The sequence below is a fragment of the Lithobates pipiens genome, unplaced genomic scaffold, assembly GCF_037356315.1.
Source record: "Lithobates pipiens isolate NorthernLeopardFrog02 unplaced genomic scaffold, aLitPip1_a1.2 Scaffold_22, whole genome shotgun sequence".
Taxonomy (NCBI): Eukaryota; Metazoa; Chordata; class Amphibia; order Anura; family Ranidae; genus Lithobates; species Lithobates pipiens.
In genome coordinates, this window is record NW_027507784.1 from 23,377,210 (window position 1) to 23,398,752 (window position 21,543).

General features: G+C 46.6%; 1 protein-coding gene across 2 annotated transcripts in view; it reads right to left on the minus strand.

Annotated features, from left to right (window-relative positions):
- The window catches only part of LOC143923419 (serine protease 33-like), a 200,118-nt gene extending 194,680 nt beyond the window's left edge, over positions 1-5,438 (minus strand). The window contains exon 1 of one of the 2 annotated variants that reach the window (XM_077447076.1): positions 5,340-5,421. In XM_077447076.1, coding sequence (XP_077303202.1) covers positions 5,340-5,376 — 37 coding nt within the window. In that variant the 5' untranslated portion in view covers positions 5,377-5,421. Of the gene's footprint in view, positions 1-5,339 lie in introns of both variants that reach the window. The other variant, XM_077447078.1, reaches the window with a different exon arrangement.
- Between the last annotated feature and the right edge of the window lie 16,105 nt (positions 5,439-21,543).

Below are 21,543 nucleotides of genomic sequence, written 5' to 3' on the forward strand. Positions count from 1 at the left end.
GCAAGATGTCCTGGACCCCAGGGTATTTGACAACGAATCGCTGCACGACCAAGTTTAAGACGTGTGCCATGCATGGCACGTGCGTGATTTTGCCCTGTTTCAATGCGCTAAACAGATTGGCACCGTTGTCACACACCACTTTTCCAACTGTCAAATTGAGCGGTGTTAGCCACTGATCTGCCTGTGAACGCAAAGCTGAAAGGAGTGCCGGGCCAGTGTGGCTCTTGGCTTCCAGGCACAACAGACGCAGCACGGCATGGCAACGTCTCACCTGGCATGTCGAATAGGTTCTGGGGAGCTTGGGCGGCGCAGCGGAAGACACGCTAGCAGCGGAAAAGGAGGAGTCAGCTGAGGAGGAGAGGGAGGAGGATGGAGTAGGAGGAGGAGGAGAAGAAGAGTCAGGCCTGCATGCAATCCGTGGCGGTAAAACCAAATCTACACGGGTGCCACGGGTTACATGCTTGACGGTCGTCATAAGGTTCACTCAGTGGGCAGTAAAAGTAATATACCTTCCCTGCCCGTGTTTGCTAGACCACGTGTCTGTGGTCAGATGTATCTTGGCACCGACACTGTGTGCCAGAGATACATTCACTTGCCGCTGAACATGGCCATATAGGTCTGGGATGCCCTTCTCTGAGAAATACTTCCTTCCTGGGACCTTCCATTGTGGTGTTCCAATGGCCACAAATTTGCGAAAGGCCTCCGAGTCCACCAGTTTATATGGCAGTAGTTGGCGGGCTATGAGTTCTGACAAAGATTGCAGATGGCAACGCTATTGTCAGCAGCGGACACGTTAAAAAAAGCCCACACTGCGGAGCCATGTGCCGGTGTACTGGGAGCGCCAGATGTGACCGTACATGGTCGATGACTCGCTCCTGATACATTTGCAGTCTGCTTTGTCCCTCCTGTGCAATGTAAGTTATTGTTGCTTCTCCTCCCTATCTGCTGGTCCATATCTCCCTCTGAACTCCCCTCCTCTTCCTCTCTTGTGGGCAACCACGTGACATCACTAGACACGTCATCATCAATGTCACCTTCCCCACCGCTATAAGTAGAGATCTCGGAGTAGGCAGCAACACCGGGGACCAACCTCCTCCTTGGGCTGATCTGGGTACTGTCGTCAGACTGCTGAGTAGCGGTTGTTGCTACCTCCTCTTCCTGATCCAATACCAAGAGTGGCTGCGCATCAGAAATGTCCTCTTGATATGGATCGGAAAATAATTCCTGTGACTCAAGCGGAAGGTATGTGGTTGTGTTGTTGGTGGTAGTGTCTTTGGGGTGCACATAGCAGAGAGTGAAGAAGAGGGTGCAGATCGAGAGGATGAGGAGGGTGCAGAAGAGTAAGGCTGAGCGAGCCATTCAACCAAGTCTGGTGCGTCCTTTAAAGTAATTGAACGCACCTTCTGCAACTTCCCACTTTGGCTCAAGCCTGTTGCTCCTGCCCTACCCCTACCACCCCTGCGGAAGGGCCTGCCTCTTCCTCTGCCTGTCATTTTTTAAATGACCCTGTGACAAAGCTCTCAGTCCCTATACCAATGAAGGACTGCTGCAGTATAGGGCAGCGGTCAGCAGTAGTGCACCTCAACCCTATGTATTGTGGACCGATACCAGTCCTTATAGAATAGCAGACTGTACCTCACTCAACCCTATGTACTGTAGCACCCTAGACCAAGTTACCAGTCCTTATAAGGACTTTTGTGGACCAAGTAGGTTGTGTGTGAGTGATTAGCAGACTGTACGTCAGTCCCTATACCAATGAAGGACTGCTGCAGTATAGGGCAGCGGTCAGCAGTAGTGCACCTCAACCTTATGTATTGTGGACCGATACCAGTCCTTATAGAATAGCAGACTGTACCTCACTCAACCCTATGTACTGTAGCACCCTAGACCAAGTTACCAGTCCTTATAAGGACTTTTGTGGACCAAGTAGGTTGTGTGTGAGTGATTAGCAGACTGTACGTCAGTCCCTATACCAATGAAGGACTGCTGCAGTATAGGGCAGCGGTCAGCAGTAGTGCACCTCAACCCTATGTATTGTGGACCGATACCAGTCCTTATAGAATAGCAGACTGTACCTCACTCAACCCTATGTACTGTAGCACCCTACACAGACCAAGTTACCAGTCCTGATAAAGAGCTTTGTGGAACAAGTGAGTTGTGAATGATTAGCAGACTGCAGCAGAAGGGCAGCAGTCAAGTATAATATTCTTTCTATATTTGGAAGAAAGAATATTATACGTGTACAAGCCTATTACCATACCAGTCCTGAAAAGAACCTTTGTGGAACTCATAGTAACAGCTACTGTTTAAACTGACCCTCACTGCCTGACACACTGCTTCCTGCCTGTCCCTATATAAACTGGCAAAACAGAGGCTGCTGGAACAATAACTGGTTACTGGAATAGCACTTTTGTGGACCTGATAGTAACAGCTAATGATGATGACTAATCTGGCTGTCCCTACAGCAGCACACAGCGTTCTGTCCCTTTCTCTAAACTGACAAAAGACACTCAGGCTGCTGCAACAATCAGTAGCACAGCAAACCTATATACACCTAACACCTATACCAGTCCTGAAAAGAACTTTTGTGTACCAAATAGCTAGCGATTTTTCTCTCCCTACTCCACACAGCAACCTTTCCCTATAGTGACAGAAGAAAGAATGTAAAATGGCCACCGGATCGGGTGTATTTATAGGTTAGGGGGAATGTCCAAGTGTCCATGTGCTGTAATGTCTCAATAGGCTGTCCTGTACCCCATGATGGATGTGTCATCAGGTCAAAGTTCTTTTACACAGTTAAAACACGGAAGTCCGCCGGGCGAACGGCGCCAATAGTCCGCCGAACGGGCGGACCGCGAACAGCCGAAATTCGCCACGAAGCGACCGCCGGGCGAACCGTTCGGCCATCACTAGTTTTAACACGCTCAGGAGTGGTGGTTACTTGTTATATTGCTGCCTATACTGGAAAAGTACTATTTTCCTCTAAGACACAATAATTTGAGATCAACTTATATGTATTACTAAATATAGCCTATTGGCTGTTTTTTTTTTTTTCACCTTATTTAATTTAATTTTAATTTATTGTATACCGATATTTATATATATTTAATTAATTAATTTATGTACATAAATATATATATATATATATTCATATCTTTACATTAATTTATCAATTGGTACACTGGTTTTTGGTAATCTTCCCAGGCATATATGAATTTATGCACTATTTCGCAACACCAGATATTAGTAATTAATTAAATATATATATATATGCATTTCACACTTTATGTATTCACATGGTAATTATTGATATTTATTTATTTCTTTGAAATCACGCTTATATATCTTGAAGGAGCAGGGGAGTTTTTTGGGGGGCTTTTCCTCTCCCCCCCCATTAAATATTACAATTTTTTACGGCAATCAGTTGTTTTTGCGATATCTTGCACTTAGCACTTTCAGTTTCACAGGTGGAATATTGATTCTAGCGCAACACTATTTATCTCTATATACAGTATAATCATTTGGATGACTGGCCATTTTGGAGTGTTCGCAGCTGTTTTCATTTAGGCACATTTCACTTAATATCCATATTTGCGCTTTAGTGTTTTTGTTTCTATAAAAACATTATTAGTGCCGTGTGCACAGTGAGGGCAGTGTGCAGTGCATACAAAATAGAATCCATTTATATACAGAACTTACAAATTTCCTTTACAAATATAATAGTTAGTAATAGTTAAGTTATTATTAGTTATTATTTTCGATTTTTTCATCTACGAATTTCCTTTTTTTTTGTTTTGTTTTTTCAAATTTCCGATTTTTTTTTGAATTTACAAATTGTGATCATAACAAATGACCCGAAAAGCGAAAAAAAAAAAAAAAAACTAATTTTTCGGCAGTGCACATGTCTACTCCCAATACACCCTGATTAATATCTTTGAGACATTCCAATGTCCCATACAGTCACATACTATTGTAAAAGAAAGCTTACTAAAAAAAACAGACAGCATTTGTGGCAGAGGTGCCCCGAGGAGGAGTCATCTTAAAGGTTTTCAGGGAGTTGAGGTCTCATATTTAATTATTGAATAAAGAGCTTCAACTGCCTGAAAATCTTGGCAAAGATGATCTTTTTCATTTTTTACATACTTTTTTTTTTACTATATATAACCAACCAAATGTACCCCATATACGAAACACAGGCTTGGTTTCCTCTTAACGTAGAAATGAATAAAGGTTCTCGTTGGATACAAAGTATTCTATAAAAGAGATTCACTGTGTTGAGGACCATAGGCGTCCTTTTTTGGAACCTAAAGAGTTATAAGCAGAATATTCTTGTTTCTCATTATATTACCACTGAAAGCTCCGAATAACTTCTCAGCCATAAATGTCTCTCCCAACCAGTCTGTTTTTTTTTTTTTTTTTTTTTACCAACATAAGTGAAAAACTACTAAAACCAGTTCTACAGATTGAGGATATATAGTTAAGGTGACCAAAGGCAGATGTCTATTATGTTTAACTTCTGATAATTTTGTTGATTCATGGGGCCGCACACATAGATTGCCACCATCCCTTGATAATATACGAATAGCCTCAAAAGGTGGGATTTTAAGAGCAATAAAAAATATACATAAAAATTTCGAAATTTAATTTGTATGTATATTTTTTATTGCCCTTAAAATCCCACCTTTTGAGGCTATTCTCATGTTTAACTTCTAACTAAAAATCACTCAGTTACAATGATCGCGGAAGTCTTCAAATCTTCTAAATAAAATAAAAAAAGTAGATTATCTTATTTTATATCAATTACCTAAGAAGCGTAATGGGTAAAATGCCCACTTCAGCAAAATTTCACCAACGGCGGAATCAGTCATTTTGCGGCAAGATCATTTTAACTGAAATCCCTCCACTCCTCCCTAGTTATAATGATCCCAGGTATCCTTAAGTCAAAGACAGTATAGACAGAGAGTTCCTAGGTTTTAATAATTGGCAGCTCGTTGCAGCTCCAATTTACAACGACCATTGGGGGGTTATTTACTAAAGGAAAATCCACTTTGCACTGCAAGTGCATTTGGAAGTGCAGTCGCTGTAGATCCGAGGGGGACATGTAAGGAAAATAAAAAAAAAACAGCATTTTAGCTTGTACAAGATTGGATGATAAAATCAGCAGAGCTTCCCCTCATTTCAGATCTACCCCTTAGATTTTGAGCGACTGCACTTCCAAGTGCACTTTCAGTGCAAAGTGGATTTGCCTTTGGTAAATAACCTCCATTGCTTATCTTTTTTCGTTAGGCAGCCCCCCGTGAAGCTTTAGGTTAGTGCAGAATTTTAGGTGAGCTACTTACCTATGGCTAGGAGCAAGAGTACCGTCAATGTCCCCATTTCAGCAGAGTGGAAGATATTCAGCAGATCTCTCTCACTCTCTCAAATTACTCTGTGAAGAGCACACTTTTCTGTTCATGCAATTAAACCTTATTAGTTTCCTCATTCTTCAAAATAATGTAGATTGGTGGACAAGTTCTGGTCAGTCCTACTTTGGCCTGGAATTCCACCTACAACCTACATTACAGTGACGCCAGTCAAATTCTTCATATGCTAACACAATGCATTGCAGGAGATGAGCTCTTTTTACAGCGGGGGGGGGGGGGGGGCTTTACCACTATATTAGCTATAGATGAGTCAGCGTTTCCTCCAATTCAACTAATATTAACGATAATTGCAAGAGAACTTGTTGGAAAAGTTATTGTATACTGAGGGATCCCTTCACAAATGTTAATCTGCTTGTCTAACAGGGCTGTATCTAGCTTGACTGATGTGAGGATGCTGTAAAAAATGTCAGGGGAGCAGAGGCTGGGAGGTTCGTAGGACAGTGTACAGGGGGTCACCAAGGCAGAGGATAGGGTCAGCAGTTTGTAGGTCAGTGTGCAGGGGCTATTCGTTTGTAGAACAGTGTAGGGGGTGTCAGCAGGGTAGAGAACAGTGGGTCAGCAGGGTGGAGGATGGGAGGTTGGCAGGGGAGTGCACAAGAATCAGTAGGGCAAGGTACTGAGGGTCGGTAGGGCAGAGGAAAGGAGTCAGTGGGGAGTGTACAGGGCTGGCAGGGCAGAGGACAAGAGTCACCGCTGGCAGGAGAGAGGACATGGGTCACCACTGGCAGGAGGGAGGACAGGGGTCACCACTGGCAGGAGAGAGGACAAGGGTCACCGCTGGCAGGAGATAGGACAAGGGTCACCACTGGCAGGAGAGAGGACAAAGGTCACCGCTGGCAGGAGAGAGAACAGGGGTCAACACTGGCAGGAGAGAGGACAAGGGTCCCCACTGGCAGGAGAGAGGACAGGGCTCACCACTGGCAGGAGAGAGGACAGGGGTCACCACTGGCAGGAGAGAGGACAAGGGTCACCGCTGGCAGGAGAGAGGACAAGGGTCACCGCTGGCAGGAGAGAGGACATGGGTCACCACTGGCAGGAGAGAGGACAGGGGTCACCACTGGTAGGAGAGAGGACAGGGGTCACCGCTGGCAGGAGAGAGGACAGGGGTCACCGCTGGCAGGAGAGAGGACAGGGGTCACCACTCACAGGAGAGAGGACAGGGGTCACCACTGGCAGGAGAGAGGACAGGGGTCATCACTGGCAGGAGGGAGGATTGGGGTCCCTCCTGGCACTAGGGAGGACAGGGATCCCCACTGGCAGGATTCACCACTAGCAGAGCTTAGGACACGGGTCACTTCTGGCTGGAAGGCGGAAATGGGTCACCGCTGGCAGAGCACTGAAAAGAGATCTTTCTTTCTTCCCTGCATGGTACATAACCTGAGCACAGGCAGCAGGAACTCCTCCTCCCCACAGCAGACACTGTAGCTGAAATCCAATTCCATTACAGTAACCAGCTATACACTGCAGATCGTAGCTGTGTGTAATGTAATTGGATTTCAGCTGCAGTGTGTGCTGTTGGAAAGAAGAGTTCTTGCTGCCTGTGCTCAGGCTGTGCACAGCCCAGGGATGGGAGACGGCCAGCACAGCATCAGTGGTGGTTGGTGTCTTTCAAGGGGGCAACTTAAATCTGGGGGGCACAGACACCACAGCATCCCCCTTTATCCGGCAATGATGCCTAAATGGTTCCCTTGAATGTGGGTTCCAAATCTTTGGAATCTATGATAGAATTCTGGGGCTTTGGAAAGCATAAGTGGTTGTTGAAGACTGGTTTCCTTATTATAGAAATTATTTTGAAAAAGTTTAAATCCCATGCCATTGAAATGTGAAAAAGCAGCCAAGGATCCCAGGAGACAGCATTGACCAAATGTCTAGTCATAAGATGATCAAGGATCTCTGCCCTAGTGTTGGGAACTGCTATTTAGTGAGGGGAGTGCAATGCATTGTCATTGATGAGGGTTTACAGCACTGAATGCCACTATTGATGATGGATTGACACCCCCCCATCCTTGCAAGGACCCCCAGAGTTGAAAGGCATGTTGATTGGTATGGTGCAGAAAGTGGGGTGCACAATTTCTACTGGGAAGCATAACACAGGACCCCTTCATCTCTGCTATCTCACATCCAACTGGGAAAAGGCTTCTTCCTGTCAACAAACACACAAGGAGTTTGGAGTGCCAAGGATTTGACAACACGAACTATGTGCAGGAGAGGAGTGTAGAAGGTATGACAGTGGGCAGTATGTGTGAGAGAAAGAGCAGTATGTATGTGAGAGGAGTGTAGAGGATATGGAAGTGGGCAGTATATACAGGGGAGATGTGTGGAGGATATGAAGGGGGTGGTAGGTGAATCAGAGAAGTGTGGAAGGTATTATGGTAATGGAATGTGCAGGAGATCAGTGTGGAGGGCATGATGTTGGTGATATGTGCAGGAGGTGAGTGTGGAGGGCGTGGTGGGGGCAGTATGTGCAGGAGGGGAGTGTGGAGGGTGTGGTGGGGGCAGTAGGTGCAGGAGGGGAGTGTGGAGGCTGTGGTGGGGGCAGTATGTGCAGGAGGGGAGTGTGGAGGGTGTGGTGGGGCCAGTATGTGCAGAAAGGAAGTGTGAAGGGTGTGGCGGGGCAGTATGTGCAGGAGGGGAGTGTGGAAGGTGTGATGGGGGCAGTATGTGCAGGAGGGAATTGTGGAGGGTGTGGCGGGGGCAGTATGTGCAGGAGGGGAGTGTGGAGGGTGTGACGGGGCAGTATGTGCAGGAGGGGAGTGTGGAGGGTGTGGCGGGGCAGTATGGCAGGAGGGGAGTGTGGAGAGTATGATGGGAGTAGTATGTGCAGGAGGGGAGTTTGGAGGATGTGGCGGGGGCAGTATGTGCAGGAGAGGAGTATGAAGGGTATGATGGGGACAGTATGTGCAGGAGGGGAGTGTGGAGGGTGTGGCGGGGGCAATATATGCAGGAGGGGAGTGTAGAGGGTGTGGCGGGGCAGTATGTGCAGGAGGGAAACGTGGAGGGTGTGGCGGGGGCAGTATGTGCAGGAGGGGAGTGTGGAGGGTGTGGCGGGGCAGTATGTGCAGGAGGGGAGTGTGGAGGGTATGGTGGGGGTAGTATGCGCAGGAGGGGAGTGTGGAGGTTGTGGCGGGGGCAGTATGTGCTGGAGAGGAGTATGAAGGGTATGATGGGGACAGTATGTGCAGGAGGGGAGTGTGGAAGGTGTGGCGGGGGCAATATATGCAGGAGGGGAGTGTAGAGGGTGTGGCGGGGCAGTATGTGCAGGAGGGAAACGTGGGGCGGGGCAGTATGTGCAGGAGGGCAGTGTGGAGGGTGTGGCGGGGCAGTATGTGCAGGAGGGAAGTGTGGAGGGTATGATGGGGGTAGTATGCACAGGAGGGGAGTGTGGAGGGTGGGGCGGGGGCAGTATGTGCTGGAGAGGAGTATGAAGGGTATGATGGGAACAGTATGTGCAGGAGCGTGCCCAGGATATTAAAAAAGTATGTACAGGCATAGAGTGCGTATTTAATTTGTATGTATATTTTTTATTGCCCTTAAAATCCCACCTTTTGAGGCTATTCTCATGTTTAACTTCTAACTAAAAATCACTCAGTTACAATGATCGCGGAAGTCTTCAAATCTTCTAAATAAAATAAAAAAAGTAGATTATCTTATTTTATATCAATTACCTAAGAAGCGTAATGGGTAAAATGCCCACTTCAGCAAAATTTCACCAACGGCGGAATCAGTCATTTTGCGGCAAGATCATTTTAACTGAAATCCCTCCACTCCTCCCTAGTTATAATGATCCCAGGTATCCTTAAGTCAAAGACAGTATAGACAGAGAGTTCCTAGGTTTTAATAATTGGCAGCTCGTTGCAGCTCCAATTTACAACGACCATTGGGGGGTTATTTACTAAAGGAAAATCCACTTTGCACTGCAAGTGCATTTGGAAGTGCAGTCGCTGTAGATCCGAGGGGGACATGTAAGGAAAATAAAAAAAAAACAGCATTTTAGCTTGTACAAGATTGGATGATAAAATCAGCAGAGCTTCCCCTCATTTCAGATCTACCCCTTAGATTTTGAGCGACTGCACTTCCAAGTGCACTTTCAGTGCAAAGTGGATTTGCCTTTGGTAAATAACCTCCATTGCTTATCTTTTTTCGTTAGGCAGCCCCCCGTGAAGCTTTAGGTTAGTGCAGAATTTTAGGTGAGCTACTTACCTATGGCTAGGAGCAAGAGTACCGTCAATGTCCCCATTTCAGCAGAGTGGAAGATATTCAGCAGATCTCTCTCACTCTCTCAAATTACTCTGTGAAGAGCACACTTTTCTGTTCATGCAATTAAACCTTATTAGTTTCCTCATTCTTCAAAATAATGTAGATTGGTGGACAAGTTCTGGTCAGTCCTACTTTGGCCTGGAATTCCACCTACAACCTACATTACAGTGACGCCAGTCAAATTCTTCATATGCTAACACAATGCATTGCAGGAGATGAGCTCTTTTTACAGCGGGGGGGGGGGGGGGGGGCTTTACCACTATATTAGCTATAGATGAGTCAGCGTTTCCTCCAATTCAACTAATATTAACGATAATTGCAAGAGAACTTGTTGGAAAAGTTATTGTATACTGAGGGATCCCTTCACAAATGTTAATCTGCTTGTCTAACAGGGCTGTATCTAGCTTGACTGATGTGAGGATGCTGTAAAAAATGTCAGGGGAGCAGAGGCTGGGAGGTTCGTAGGACAGTGTACAGGGGGTCACCAAGGCAGAGGATAGGGTCAGCAGTTTGTAGGTCAGTGTGCAGGGGCTATTCGTTTGTAGAACAGTGTAGGGGGTGTCAGCAGGGTAGAGAACAGTGGGTCAGCAGGGTGGAGGATGGGAGGTTGGCAGGGGAGTGCACAAGAATCAGTAGGGCAAGGTACTGAGGGTCGGTAGGGCAGAGGAAAGGAGTCAGTGGGGAGTGTACAGGGCTGGCAGGGCAGAGGACAAGAGTCACCGCTGGCAGGAGAGAGGACATGGGTCACCACTGGCAGGAGGGAGGACAGGGGTCACCACTGGCAGGAGAGAGGACAAGGGTCACCGCTGGCAGGAGATAGGACAAGGGTCACCACTGGCAGGAGAGAGGACAAAGGTCACCGCTGGCAGGAGAGAGAACAGGGGTCAACACTGGCAGGAGAGAGGACAAGGGTCCCCACTGGCAGGAGAGAGGACAGGGCTCACCACTGGCAGGAGAGAGGACAGGGGTCACCACTGGCAGGAGAGAGGACAAGGGTCACCGCTGGCAGGAGAGAGGACAAGGGTCACCGCTGGCAGGAGAGAGGACATGGGTCACCACTGGCAGGAGAGAGGACAGGGGTCACCACTGGTAGGAGAGAGGACAGGGGTCACCGCTGGCAGGAGAGAGGACAGGGGTCACCGCTGGCAGGAGAGAGGACAGGGGTCACCACTCACAGGAGAGAGGACAGGGGTCACCACTGGCAGGAGAGAGGACAGGGGTCATCACTGGCAGGAGGGAGGATTGGGGTCCCTCCTGGCACTAGGGAGGACAGGGATCCCCACTGGCAGGATTCACCACTAGCAGAGCTTAGGACACGGGTCACTTCTGGCTGGAAGGCGGAAATGGGTCACCGCTGGCAGAGCACTGAAAAGAGATCTTTCTTTCTTCCCTGCATGGTACATAACCTGAGCACAGGCAGCAGGAACTCCTCCTCCCCACAGCAGACACTGTAGCTGAAATCCAATTCCATTACAGTAACCAGCTATACACTGCAGATCGTAGCTGTGTGTAATGTAATTGGATTTCAGCTGCAGTGTGTGCTGTTGGAAAGAAGAGTTCTTGCTGCCTGTGCTCAGGCTGTGCACAGCCCAGGGATGGGAGACGGCCAGCACAGCATCAGTGGTGGTTGGTGTCTTTCAAGGGGGCAACTTAAATCTGGGGGGCACAGACACCACAGCATCCCCCTTTATCCGGCAATGATGCCTAAATGGTTCCCTTGAATGTGGGTTCCAAATCTTTGGAATCTATGATAGAATTCTGGGGCTTTGGAAAGCATAAGTGGTTGTTGAAGACTGGTTTCCTTATTATAGAAATTATTTTGAAAAAGTTTAAATCCCATGCCATTGAAATGTGAAAAAGCAGCCAAGGATCCCAGGAGACAGCATTGACCAAATGTCTAGTCATAAGATGATCAAGGATCTCTGCCCTAGTGTTGGGAACTGCTATTTAGTGAGGGGAGTGCAATGCATTGTCATTGATGAGGGTTTACAGCACTGAATGCCACTATTGATGATGGATTGACACCCCCCCATCCTTGCAAGGACCCCCAGAGTTGAAAGGCATGTTGATTGGTATGGTGCAGAAAGTGGGGTGCACAATTTCTACTGGGAAGCATAACACAGGACCCCTTCATCTCTGCTATCTCACATCCAACTGGGAAAAGGCTTCTTCCTGTCAACAAACACACAAGGAGTTTGGAGTGCCAAGGATTTGACAACACGAACTATGTGCAGGAGAGGAGTGTAGAAGGTATGACAGTGGGCAGTATGTGTGAGAGAAAGAGCAGTATGTATGTGAGAGGAGTGTAGAGGATATGGAAGTGGGCAGTATATACAGGGGAGATGTGTGGAGGATATGAAGGGGGTGGTAGGTGAATCAGAGAAGTGTGGAAGGTATTATGGTAATGGAATGTGCAGGAGATCAGTGTGGAGGGCATGATGTTGGTGATATGTGCAGGAGGTGAGTGTGGAGGGCGTGGTGGGGGCAGTATGTGCAGGAGGGGAGTGTGGAGGGTGTGGTGGGGGCAGTAGGTGCAGGAGGGGAGTGTGGAGGCTGTGGTGGGGGCAGTATGTGCAGGAGGGGAGTGTGGAGGGTGTGGTGGGGCCAGTATGTGCAGAAAGGAAGTGTGAAGGGTGTGGCGGGGCAGTATGTGCAGGAGGGGAGTGTGGAAGGTGTGATGGGGGCAGTATGTGCAGGAGGGAATTGTGGAGGGTGTGGCGGGGGCAGTATGTGCAGGAGGGGAGTGTGGAGGGTGTGACGGGGCAGTATGTGCAGGAGGGGAGTGTGGAGGGTGTGGCGGGGCAGTATGGCAGGAGGGGAGTGTGGAGAGTATGATGGGAGTAGTATGTGCAGGAGGGGAGTTTGGAGGATGTGGCGGGGGCAGTATGTGCAGGAGAGGAGTATGAAGGGTATGATGGGGACAGTATGTGCAGGAGGGGAGTGTGGAGGGTGTGGCGGGGGCAATATATGCAGGAGGGGAGTGTAGAGGGTGTGGCGGGGCAGTATGTGCAGGAGGGAAACGTGGAGGGTGTGGCGGGGGCAGTATGTGCAGGAGGGGAGTGTGGAGGGTGTGGCGGGGCAGTATGTGCAGGAGGGGAGTGTGGAGGGTATGGTGGGGGTAGTATGCGCAGGAGGGGAGTGTGGAGGTTGTGGCGGGGGCAGTATGTGCTGGAGAGGAGTATGAAGGGTATGATGGGGACAGTATGTGCAGGAGGGGAGTGTGGAAGGTGTGGCGGGGGCAATATATGCAGGAGGGGAGTGTAGAGGGTGTGGCGGGGCAGTATGTGCAGGAGGGAAACGTGGGGCGGGGCAGTATGTGCAGGAGGGCAGTGTGGAGGGTGTGGCGGGGCAGTATGTGCAGGAGGGAAGTGTGGAGGGTATGATGGGGGTAGTATGCACAGGAGGGGAGTGTGGAGGGTGGGGCGGGGGCAGTATGTGCTGGAGAGGAGTATGAAGGGTATGATGGGAACAGTATGTGCAGGAGCGTGCCCAGGATATTAAAAAAGTATGTACAGGCATAGAGTGCGTAGGATATGACAGTAAGTGGTATATACAAGAGAGGAGTGTGCAGTATTTGATATCTCACAGTATGTGCAGGATAGCATACAGTATATAATATAAGGAAGGGTATGATAGATTTACTGTAGGTGTTGTTAATACATTATAGTCCAAGGTGCAGCGCTTATATACGTGCCATCATTGAAGAAACCAAGGTAAGAAATAAATGATGAGGAGATCTCCACCTTTTCCAAGAAGTGCAGGAAAGATCACACAGCACCAATGTGCATCGAATCTGCTCACCAGATTATAGAATAGAGTGGGCATCAAAAATTATTTTTGGCAACAACTTCTATTTCCTCTCAGATAGAAAGATGATCATTGGAATGTGGTAAATTCAAATTGATGTCAATCCTCCTCAATCCTCATACATTAAGCTGTCAAAACACTTCAGACTCCAGCGCTCCAAATAGTTTACACAAACCATGCAAGGCAAGAGGTGAAGTGAAAAAACAAGCCTCTGACGATATCCCTTAGGATGAAACATGATGTAAGGCTGGCTGATGCAAGCATGCTGGATATGAATCTCTGATGATTTGAATTGCCTTTTTCTACGCTCGTGTGAAACTTCGTTCTTGTATGTGTACTGCATTAAAGTTTTATTCGTTTATACAAGCGGGCTTCACCACGTTTTTTCACTTCACCTCTTGGATTGACATCAATTTGAATTTACCACATTCCAATGATCATCTTTCCATCTGAGAGGAAATAGAAGTTGTGTTGCCAAAAATTATTTTTGATGCCCACTCTATTCTATAATCTGGTGAGCAGATTCGATGCACATTGGTGCTGTGTGATCTTTCCTGCACTTCTTGGAAAAGGTGGAGATCTCCTCATCATTTATTTCTTACCTTGGTTTCTTCAATGATGGAACGTATATAAGCGCTGCACCTTGGACTATATATTTGTAAGTTTAATGATCAATGAACTGTGTTAGCTGCTAGTCCTTTTTTTCTTTTGTGTTAATTTAGCGCTGTTACCTTACCTTCCTTTTATATGTTGTTAATACATTATCTAGGTATAGGACAAAATCTGGATTTTTTTCAAGAGCAAACCAATATTTTACCTGTAAGCCCCTGTACACACGGTTGGAGATTTCGACATCCAAATCCGTCGGATTTTGTCTGTCGGATTTTGTCCGAAACTGTTGCATACACACGGTCGGACAAAGTTGTCAGAAAATCAGATCGTTCAGAACGTGATGACGTAATTTCGTTACGACGGGACTACATTCAGGCTAGTAGCCAATAGCTTTGATGTAGGAATTTGATCTGAGCATGCGTGGCACTTTATCCGATCGGAATTCTCTATACGTGGCTAAACAGATCCCAATTTCTAGCTGTCATGTTAAATCTTTCCAGAGAGGTTAAACAATGTCCCGTGTACATGAAGCCTAATGTTGCCGGAAAATTTTATATCCAGCTCTCAAACTTTGTTGGTCACATATTCCGACGGGAAAAAGTCAGATGGAGCCCACACACGGTCGGATTATCCGACAACACGGTCTGATTGGACATTTTCCGTCGGAATGTCCGACCGTGTGGACGGGGGCTTAGGCAGTCAGGGAAGCAGATGTCAGGTTTTAGCTGAACCCAGGCAATTTTTGGGGAATTTGAGTCGGAAACCTCTGACATTTTAGTATCTGAAACCCTCAAAGTAATAAGAAATTGTAATCATTCAAAAATAGTGGGACTTTCAGCTGATAACACAAATACTAAGTTGATGGCTTAAAAGGAAAGGGTACCAATGATTTTATCTCCAAAGTCGAAGAAAGACCTCTATTGGGATATGCAGCGCACATTTTGCACAGTTGTGCACAAACAGCTGTTGGCATTGATTCCTCTAGACATTCATGGAATTGTAACAAAGGTATTTGGGTATTTCCCATATTTACACAGTCAGAGTTGAATGACTCAAAGCCCTTGTACACACAGTCGGAGATTCCTACGACCAAATGTACACACGGTCGGACAAAGTTGTTGAAAAATCCGATTGTACATAAGGTGATGACGTTATTTCGTTACGATGGGACTATGTTCAGGCTAGTAGCCAATAGCTTTGGTCTAGGAATTTGATCTGAGCATGCGTGGCACTTTGTCCGTCAGAGTAGACTACACATGATCGGAGTATGTCCGATCGGAGCATTTTGTCGGAAAATATTTCCGGCAAGTTGGAAAATTTGGTCCGACGGATATTCCGATGGAAACAGTCCGATGCAGACCACACACAGTCGGAATATCCGACAAAACGCTCCAATCGGACACATTCCATCGGAATCTCTGATCATGTGTACAAGGGCTAAGTGTTTTTTTTTTTTTTTTTTTTTAACAAATAGAATGTTCTTTACACACCTGACCTTTTTGAACCTTTTCTCCAATTTGCAGTAAATTCTTTCTTAAAAGTTCTTCCTGGAAAGACAGGCTCTTATTTGCATATTTACTGTAGTTCCCCTGAGAAAATTTTTAGAACTCAGCATCTTTATCGTGCTATTCACCTGAAATCCTAAAATGCAGAGTTCACCTCTAAGCCCTTGTACACACGATCGGAGATTCCGTCGGAATGTGTCCGATCGGAGCGTTTTGTCGGATATTCCGACTGTGTGTGGTCTGCATAGGACTGTTTCCGTCGGAATATCCATCGGACCAAATTTTCCAACTTGCCGGAAATATTTTCCGACAAAATGCTCTGATCGGGCATACTCCGATCATGTGTAGAGAATTCCGATCGGACAAAGTGCCACGCATGCTCAGATCAAATTCCTACACCAAAGCTATTGCTACTAGCCTGAACGTAGTCCCGTCGTAACAAAATAATGTCATCACGTTCTGAAAGATCGGATTTTCCAACAACTTCGTCCGACCGTGTGTATGGAACAGTTTCGGACAAGATCCGTCTGACAAAATCCGACGGATTTGGTTGTCGGAATCTCCGACCGTGTGTACAAGGGCTTAGAATAAAACACACCCCATTAGTAAGTAAAGGTTCCCCAATTAAAACATACAATTTTATTTTATTTGGAATGATATATTATTATACCCAATGTAAAAAAAAAAAAATAGGGTACAGAACAGTAATTAGTAATTAGAGTTGGGTGAACGATTTGGGCCAAGCAAAAGTTTGGCCCTCTCATTGCCTGTTTGCCCGTTCGGCAAACTAAATAATTAGAAAACACACAAATTTTTTTTAGAAATAAATAAATGCAGTCAATTATAAATGTTAATTGAAGAAGGTTACACTTTATAATGCCTCCTACTGGTACATATAAAATAAATGAGAAGAGGATAAGTCATATTACACCTTTCTAATGCCCCGTACACACGATCGGAAATTCGGACGGGAAAAGTCCGATGTCGAAAAATCCGATCGCATATGGGCTCTAGCGGGCTTTTTCCGTCGGATTTTCCACCGGAAAAAATTTGAGAGCTGGACCTAAATTTTTCCGACAACAAAATCCGATCTGACTTTTTCCGATCCTGTGTAGAGAATTCTGACGCACAAAGTGCCACGCATGCTCAGAATAAAATTTGAAGACGAAAGCTATTAGCTACTGGCCTCTACGTAGACCCGTCGTACACGTTGTATGTCACCTCATTCAGAACAATTGTCTTTTCCGACAACTTTGTGCGACCGTGTGTATGCAAGACTAGTTTCGGCCAAAATCCGTCGGAAAAAATTTGACGGATTTTGTGGTTGGAATGTCGGATCATGTGTACAGGGGGTGGGAAAGCCAAAAGCCATACCGTACCAAAACACAGAACTTTATTTTCTTTGTAAAACGGGCTGCGCAGACAATATCTCGATACATCAGTTAGTAATCCTAATAATCTTAAACTCAATTTAACCTTCATTATAATGATTAAAAGCTCATTAGCTGAACTGAGTGGTGAAATAATTCTAACTCTAACGTAATCCTTCATGTCAATATAGCCAGTAAAGATACCAACTGCACCACCTACGGCTTCGGTAGATCTAGTCCTCCGAAAAATAGAAGATACAACCAATTTCATGCTAAGAAGAAACACCCACAGAGTCTATCAATGCAGTAGTGGTGAGTGAATGTGCTTGGATTCAACTCATGGAGTACTTGTTGAACTAATCCTAAAATCTGAAGACTGTGAAATGGAATGCAAGGTCAATGGGAGTTGAACCTCAAAATCAATTATGGACATTTTTAAAGCTAACAAGCAAGGAATTGTCAAACAAAGGGTATGGGGAGCTGAGTAGTGCAATGGAGGACATGTGCCAATGCAAAAATATAAAATAAAAAACCATCAGGAACATTACCTTAATGCATTCTTTGTTGCGGACACTCCGTTTGGATACTTCAGCCAGAACCAGCACATCCTGAACAATATAAAGGGGTTGTAAAGGTAATTTTTTTATTTTCTACATAGGTTCCTTTAAGCTAGTGCATTGTTGGTTCACTTATCTTTTCCTTCGATTTCCCTTCTAAATGTTTTTTTTCTTTGTTTTCTTTGTCTAAATTTCTCACTTCCTGTTTCACCCCAGTAAGCTGTTCAGTAAGCTGTTCTGGCTGACTAACCATCAGCTCGGATGATGGTGAGAAGTTTACTGAGGAGAAACAGGAAGTGAGATATTCAGACAAAGAAAAAAAACATTTAGAAGGGAAATCAAAGGAAAAGGTAAGTGAACCAACAATGCGCTAGCTTAAAGGAACCTATGTAGAAAATAAAAAATTTACCTTTACAACCCCTTTAACTGTAATGCCCCGTACACACGATCGGACATTCCGACAACAAAATCCATGAATTTATTTCCGACGGATGTTGGCTCAAATTTGTCTTGCTTACACACGGTCACACAAATGTTGTTGGAAATTCCGAACGTCAAGAACGCGGTGACTTACAAGACGTACGACGAGCCGCGAAAAATGAAGTTCAATAGCCAGTGCGGCCCTTCTGCTTGATTCCGAGCGTGCGTGGAATTTTGTGCGTCGGAAATTGTCTACACACGATCACAATTTACGAAAACTGATTTTGTTGTTGTAAAATTTGAGAACCAGCTCTCAGATTTTTGTTGTCAGAAATTCATGACAACAAATGTCCGATGGAGCACACACATGGTCGGAATTATCGACAACAAGCTCACATCCAACATTTGTTGTCGGAAATTCCGAGCGGGTGTACGAAGGCATAAGTGATTTTAACTAGTTGCACTCTCAACTTTTTTTAATCCAATTTTCATGTATATGTAGAATAAAGACTTGTTCGTTTTTCATTTCCCATGGTCTATATATTTATTAGGCCCCACAGGATACACGCAAATTCCCACTCTACTATTTTAGTAGACTCCATTGTCTCAGACAGCTGAGGTGGAAGTGTTTCCTTATATTAGTGTCAGCAAAAGAGTAGTTGGGACCAGGATCATCCAGTAATGATGGGGAAGGCTGGGGGTCACTCCACTGTCTGGATCAAATATGATGATGGGTTCTTTTTCAGATGTTGTTTTTGGTAAAATAGCACTGGTGTACGGATAGACAGTGCTGACATTCCCCATGTTGAAGAAACTTCCTCCGCATGTCATTGTTGGTGTAGGGATATTTGATACATCTTTGAATGTAACTTGCAGCTAGGCACTGATCCAGGTTTGGTAGGCCTTCACCAGTGTGTACACCCCGGGGCAGTTGTTATATGCACAGCCTACTTCCCAGCTCACAACTCCAACCTGGTACCATACGCCCTGGACCTTACACACCAGAGGTCCTCCTGAGTCACCCTGTAAGCCCTTGTACACACGGTCGGACATTCCAACAACCAAATCCGTCGGATTTTGCCCAAAACTGTTGCATACACACGGTCCGACAAAGTTGTCGGAAAATCTGATCGTTCAGAACGTGATGACGTTATTTCGTTAGGACGGGACTACGTTCAGGCTAGTAGCCAATAGCTTTAGTCTAGGAATTTGATCTGAGCATGCATGGCACTTTGTCCGATCGGAATTCTCTACACATGATCGGATATAGTCCGATCGGATCATGTTGTCGGAAAATTTTAGAGACAAGTTGGAAAACTTGGTCCGTCGGATACTCCGACGGAAGCAGTCCGATGGAGACCACACACAGTCGGATTATCCGACAAAACGGTCCGATCGGACACATTCCATCGGAATCTCCGATCGTGTGTACAAGGGCTAAGACAATGATAATAATCAGCTGCACCAATGGATATCTTTTCAGGATAATTGAACAAAATGTTTCAATCTTAGCATTTACACACTTAAAGCAACTCTGTATCCAAAATGTGGGGAAATGGGGTGTAGGAGATCAGTATGTAAATGGAGAATGGAACATAGAGAATTTCTAACCCTTCTGTATAACAGACCCATATGCATACAATATCTAGTATAGCTGAAGTCAAAACAAAACTATGGTATTTTAGTATTTAGTAAGTGGCTAATTTTAAAATATTTCCTTTGCAAATGTCTCAACATTTGTGCAAGCGCAACAAATAATTCCCTAATAATTTGAAATTGGTGTGTGTTATGCGGCGTACACACGATCAAACAATCCGGTGGAAAAGTCCGGCGGACTCAAGTCCGTCGGGCAATCCGCCCGTGTGTAGGCTCCGGCAGACTTTTTTTACCCAAATGTCCAGCAGACTAAGATTGGAGTTTAGTACAGCAATCTGTCCGCCAGACTCGCATTTCGGCGGATAGTACGGCCATGTGTGTGCCAGTCTGCCGTACTTTTGAAATGAACTGACTTTTCCCTCCCGGAGAGAAGTCCACTCATTTTGAGCGTGGCTCCAGGTAGCCGGGACCAGCGAAGGAAGCGTCGCTGGCCCCGTCACCATGGACTTAAAGGGGAATCCCTACGCCGGAAAAACGGCGTGGAGGTCCCCCCAGGTCCATATCAGACCCTTATCCAAGCACGCTACCCGGCCGGCCAGGAAAGGGGGGTACGAGCGAGCCCCCCCTCCTGAGCCGTACAAGGCCGCGTGCCCTCAACATGGGGGGTGCCTTGGGGAAGGGGAGGCCGCGCGGCCCCCCCACCCCAAAGCACCTTGTCCCCATGTTGATGAGGACAAGGGCCTCTTCCCGACAACCCTGGCCATTGTTTGTCGGGTCTGTGGGCGGAGGGCTTATCGGAATCCAGGAGCCCCCTTTAATAAGGGGGCCCCCGGATCCTGGCCCCCCACCCTATGTGAATGAGTATGGGGTACAATGTACACCTACTCATTCACATGTGAAAAAAATGTATAAAAAAACAACACACAAGGGTTAAAATAGTTTATTGCACAGCTCCGGGGGTCTTCTTCCGTCTTCGGGGGTCTTCTCGCCGTACTCCTCCGCTATCTTCTGCTAGCTCTTTTACTAGCGGAGGAGCCCGGCTTTCTTCTTCGCCGCCTCCCTCTTCTGCCGACTTCGGGGGTCTTGTCCCTCTCTTCGGGGGTCTTGTCCCCCTCTTCGGTTCTTCTTGCCGGGGCCACCATGCCTTCTTCTAGCTCTTTTACAAGCGGGGGCCCGGTCTTCTGTCGACACTGCCGCTGTCGCCCTCTTCTGTTCTTCTCTTCTGGAGATGTTGCCTCGTCGCTGTCTCCGGTCACTATGACAGGACACGTGACGTGTGGTGACTTATATAGGGACATCACCGGATTATGATGTCCCCACCCTTTATGATGTCACAGTCCCAGCATCCTCTGGAGGGGGACAAGACCCCCGAAGAGGGGGACAAGACCCCCGAAGTTGGAAGAAGAGGGAGGCGGCGAAGAAGAAAGCCGGGCTCCTCCGGTAGTAAAAGAGCTAGCAGAAGATAGTGGAGGAGTCCGGCGAGAAGACCCCCGAAGAAGGAAGAAGACCCCTGGAGCTGTGCAATAAACTATTTTAACACTTGTGTGTTGTGTTTTTTTTATAAAAAAATTTTCACAGGTAAATGGGTAGGGGTACATTGTACCCCATACTCATTCACATAGGGTGGGGGGGGCGAGATCCGGGGGGCCCCTTATTAAAGGGGGCTCCCGGATTCCGATAAGCCCCTCGGCCGCAGACCCCAACAACCAACGGCCAGGGTTGTTGGGAATAGGTCCTTGTCCTCATCAACATGGGGACAAGGTGCTTTGGGGTGGGGGGGCGCTTGCTCGTCGTTCCCCCCTTCCTGGCCGGCCAGGTAGCGTGCTCGGATAAGGGTCTGATATGGACATAGGGGGGACTCCCACGCCATTTTTTTAGGCGTAGGGATTCCCCTATAAGTTCATACCAGGTGACGGGGGCCAGCGACGCCTCCTTCGCTGGTGACGGCTACCTGGAGCCGCGCTCAAAATGAATGGACTTTCCTCCGTGTGTGTGT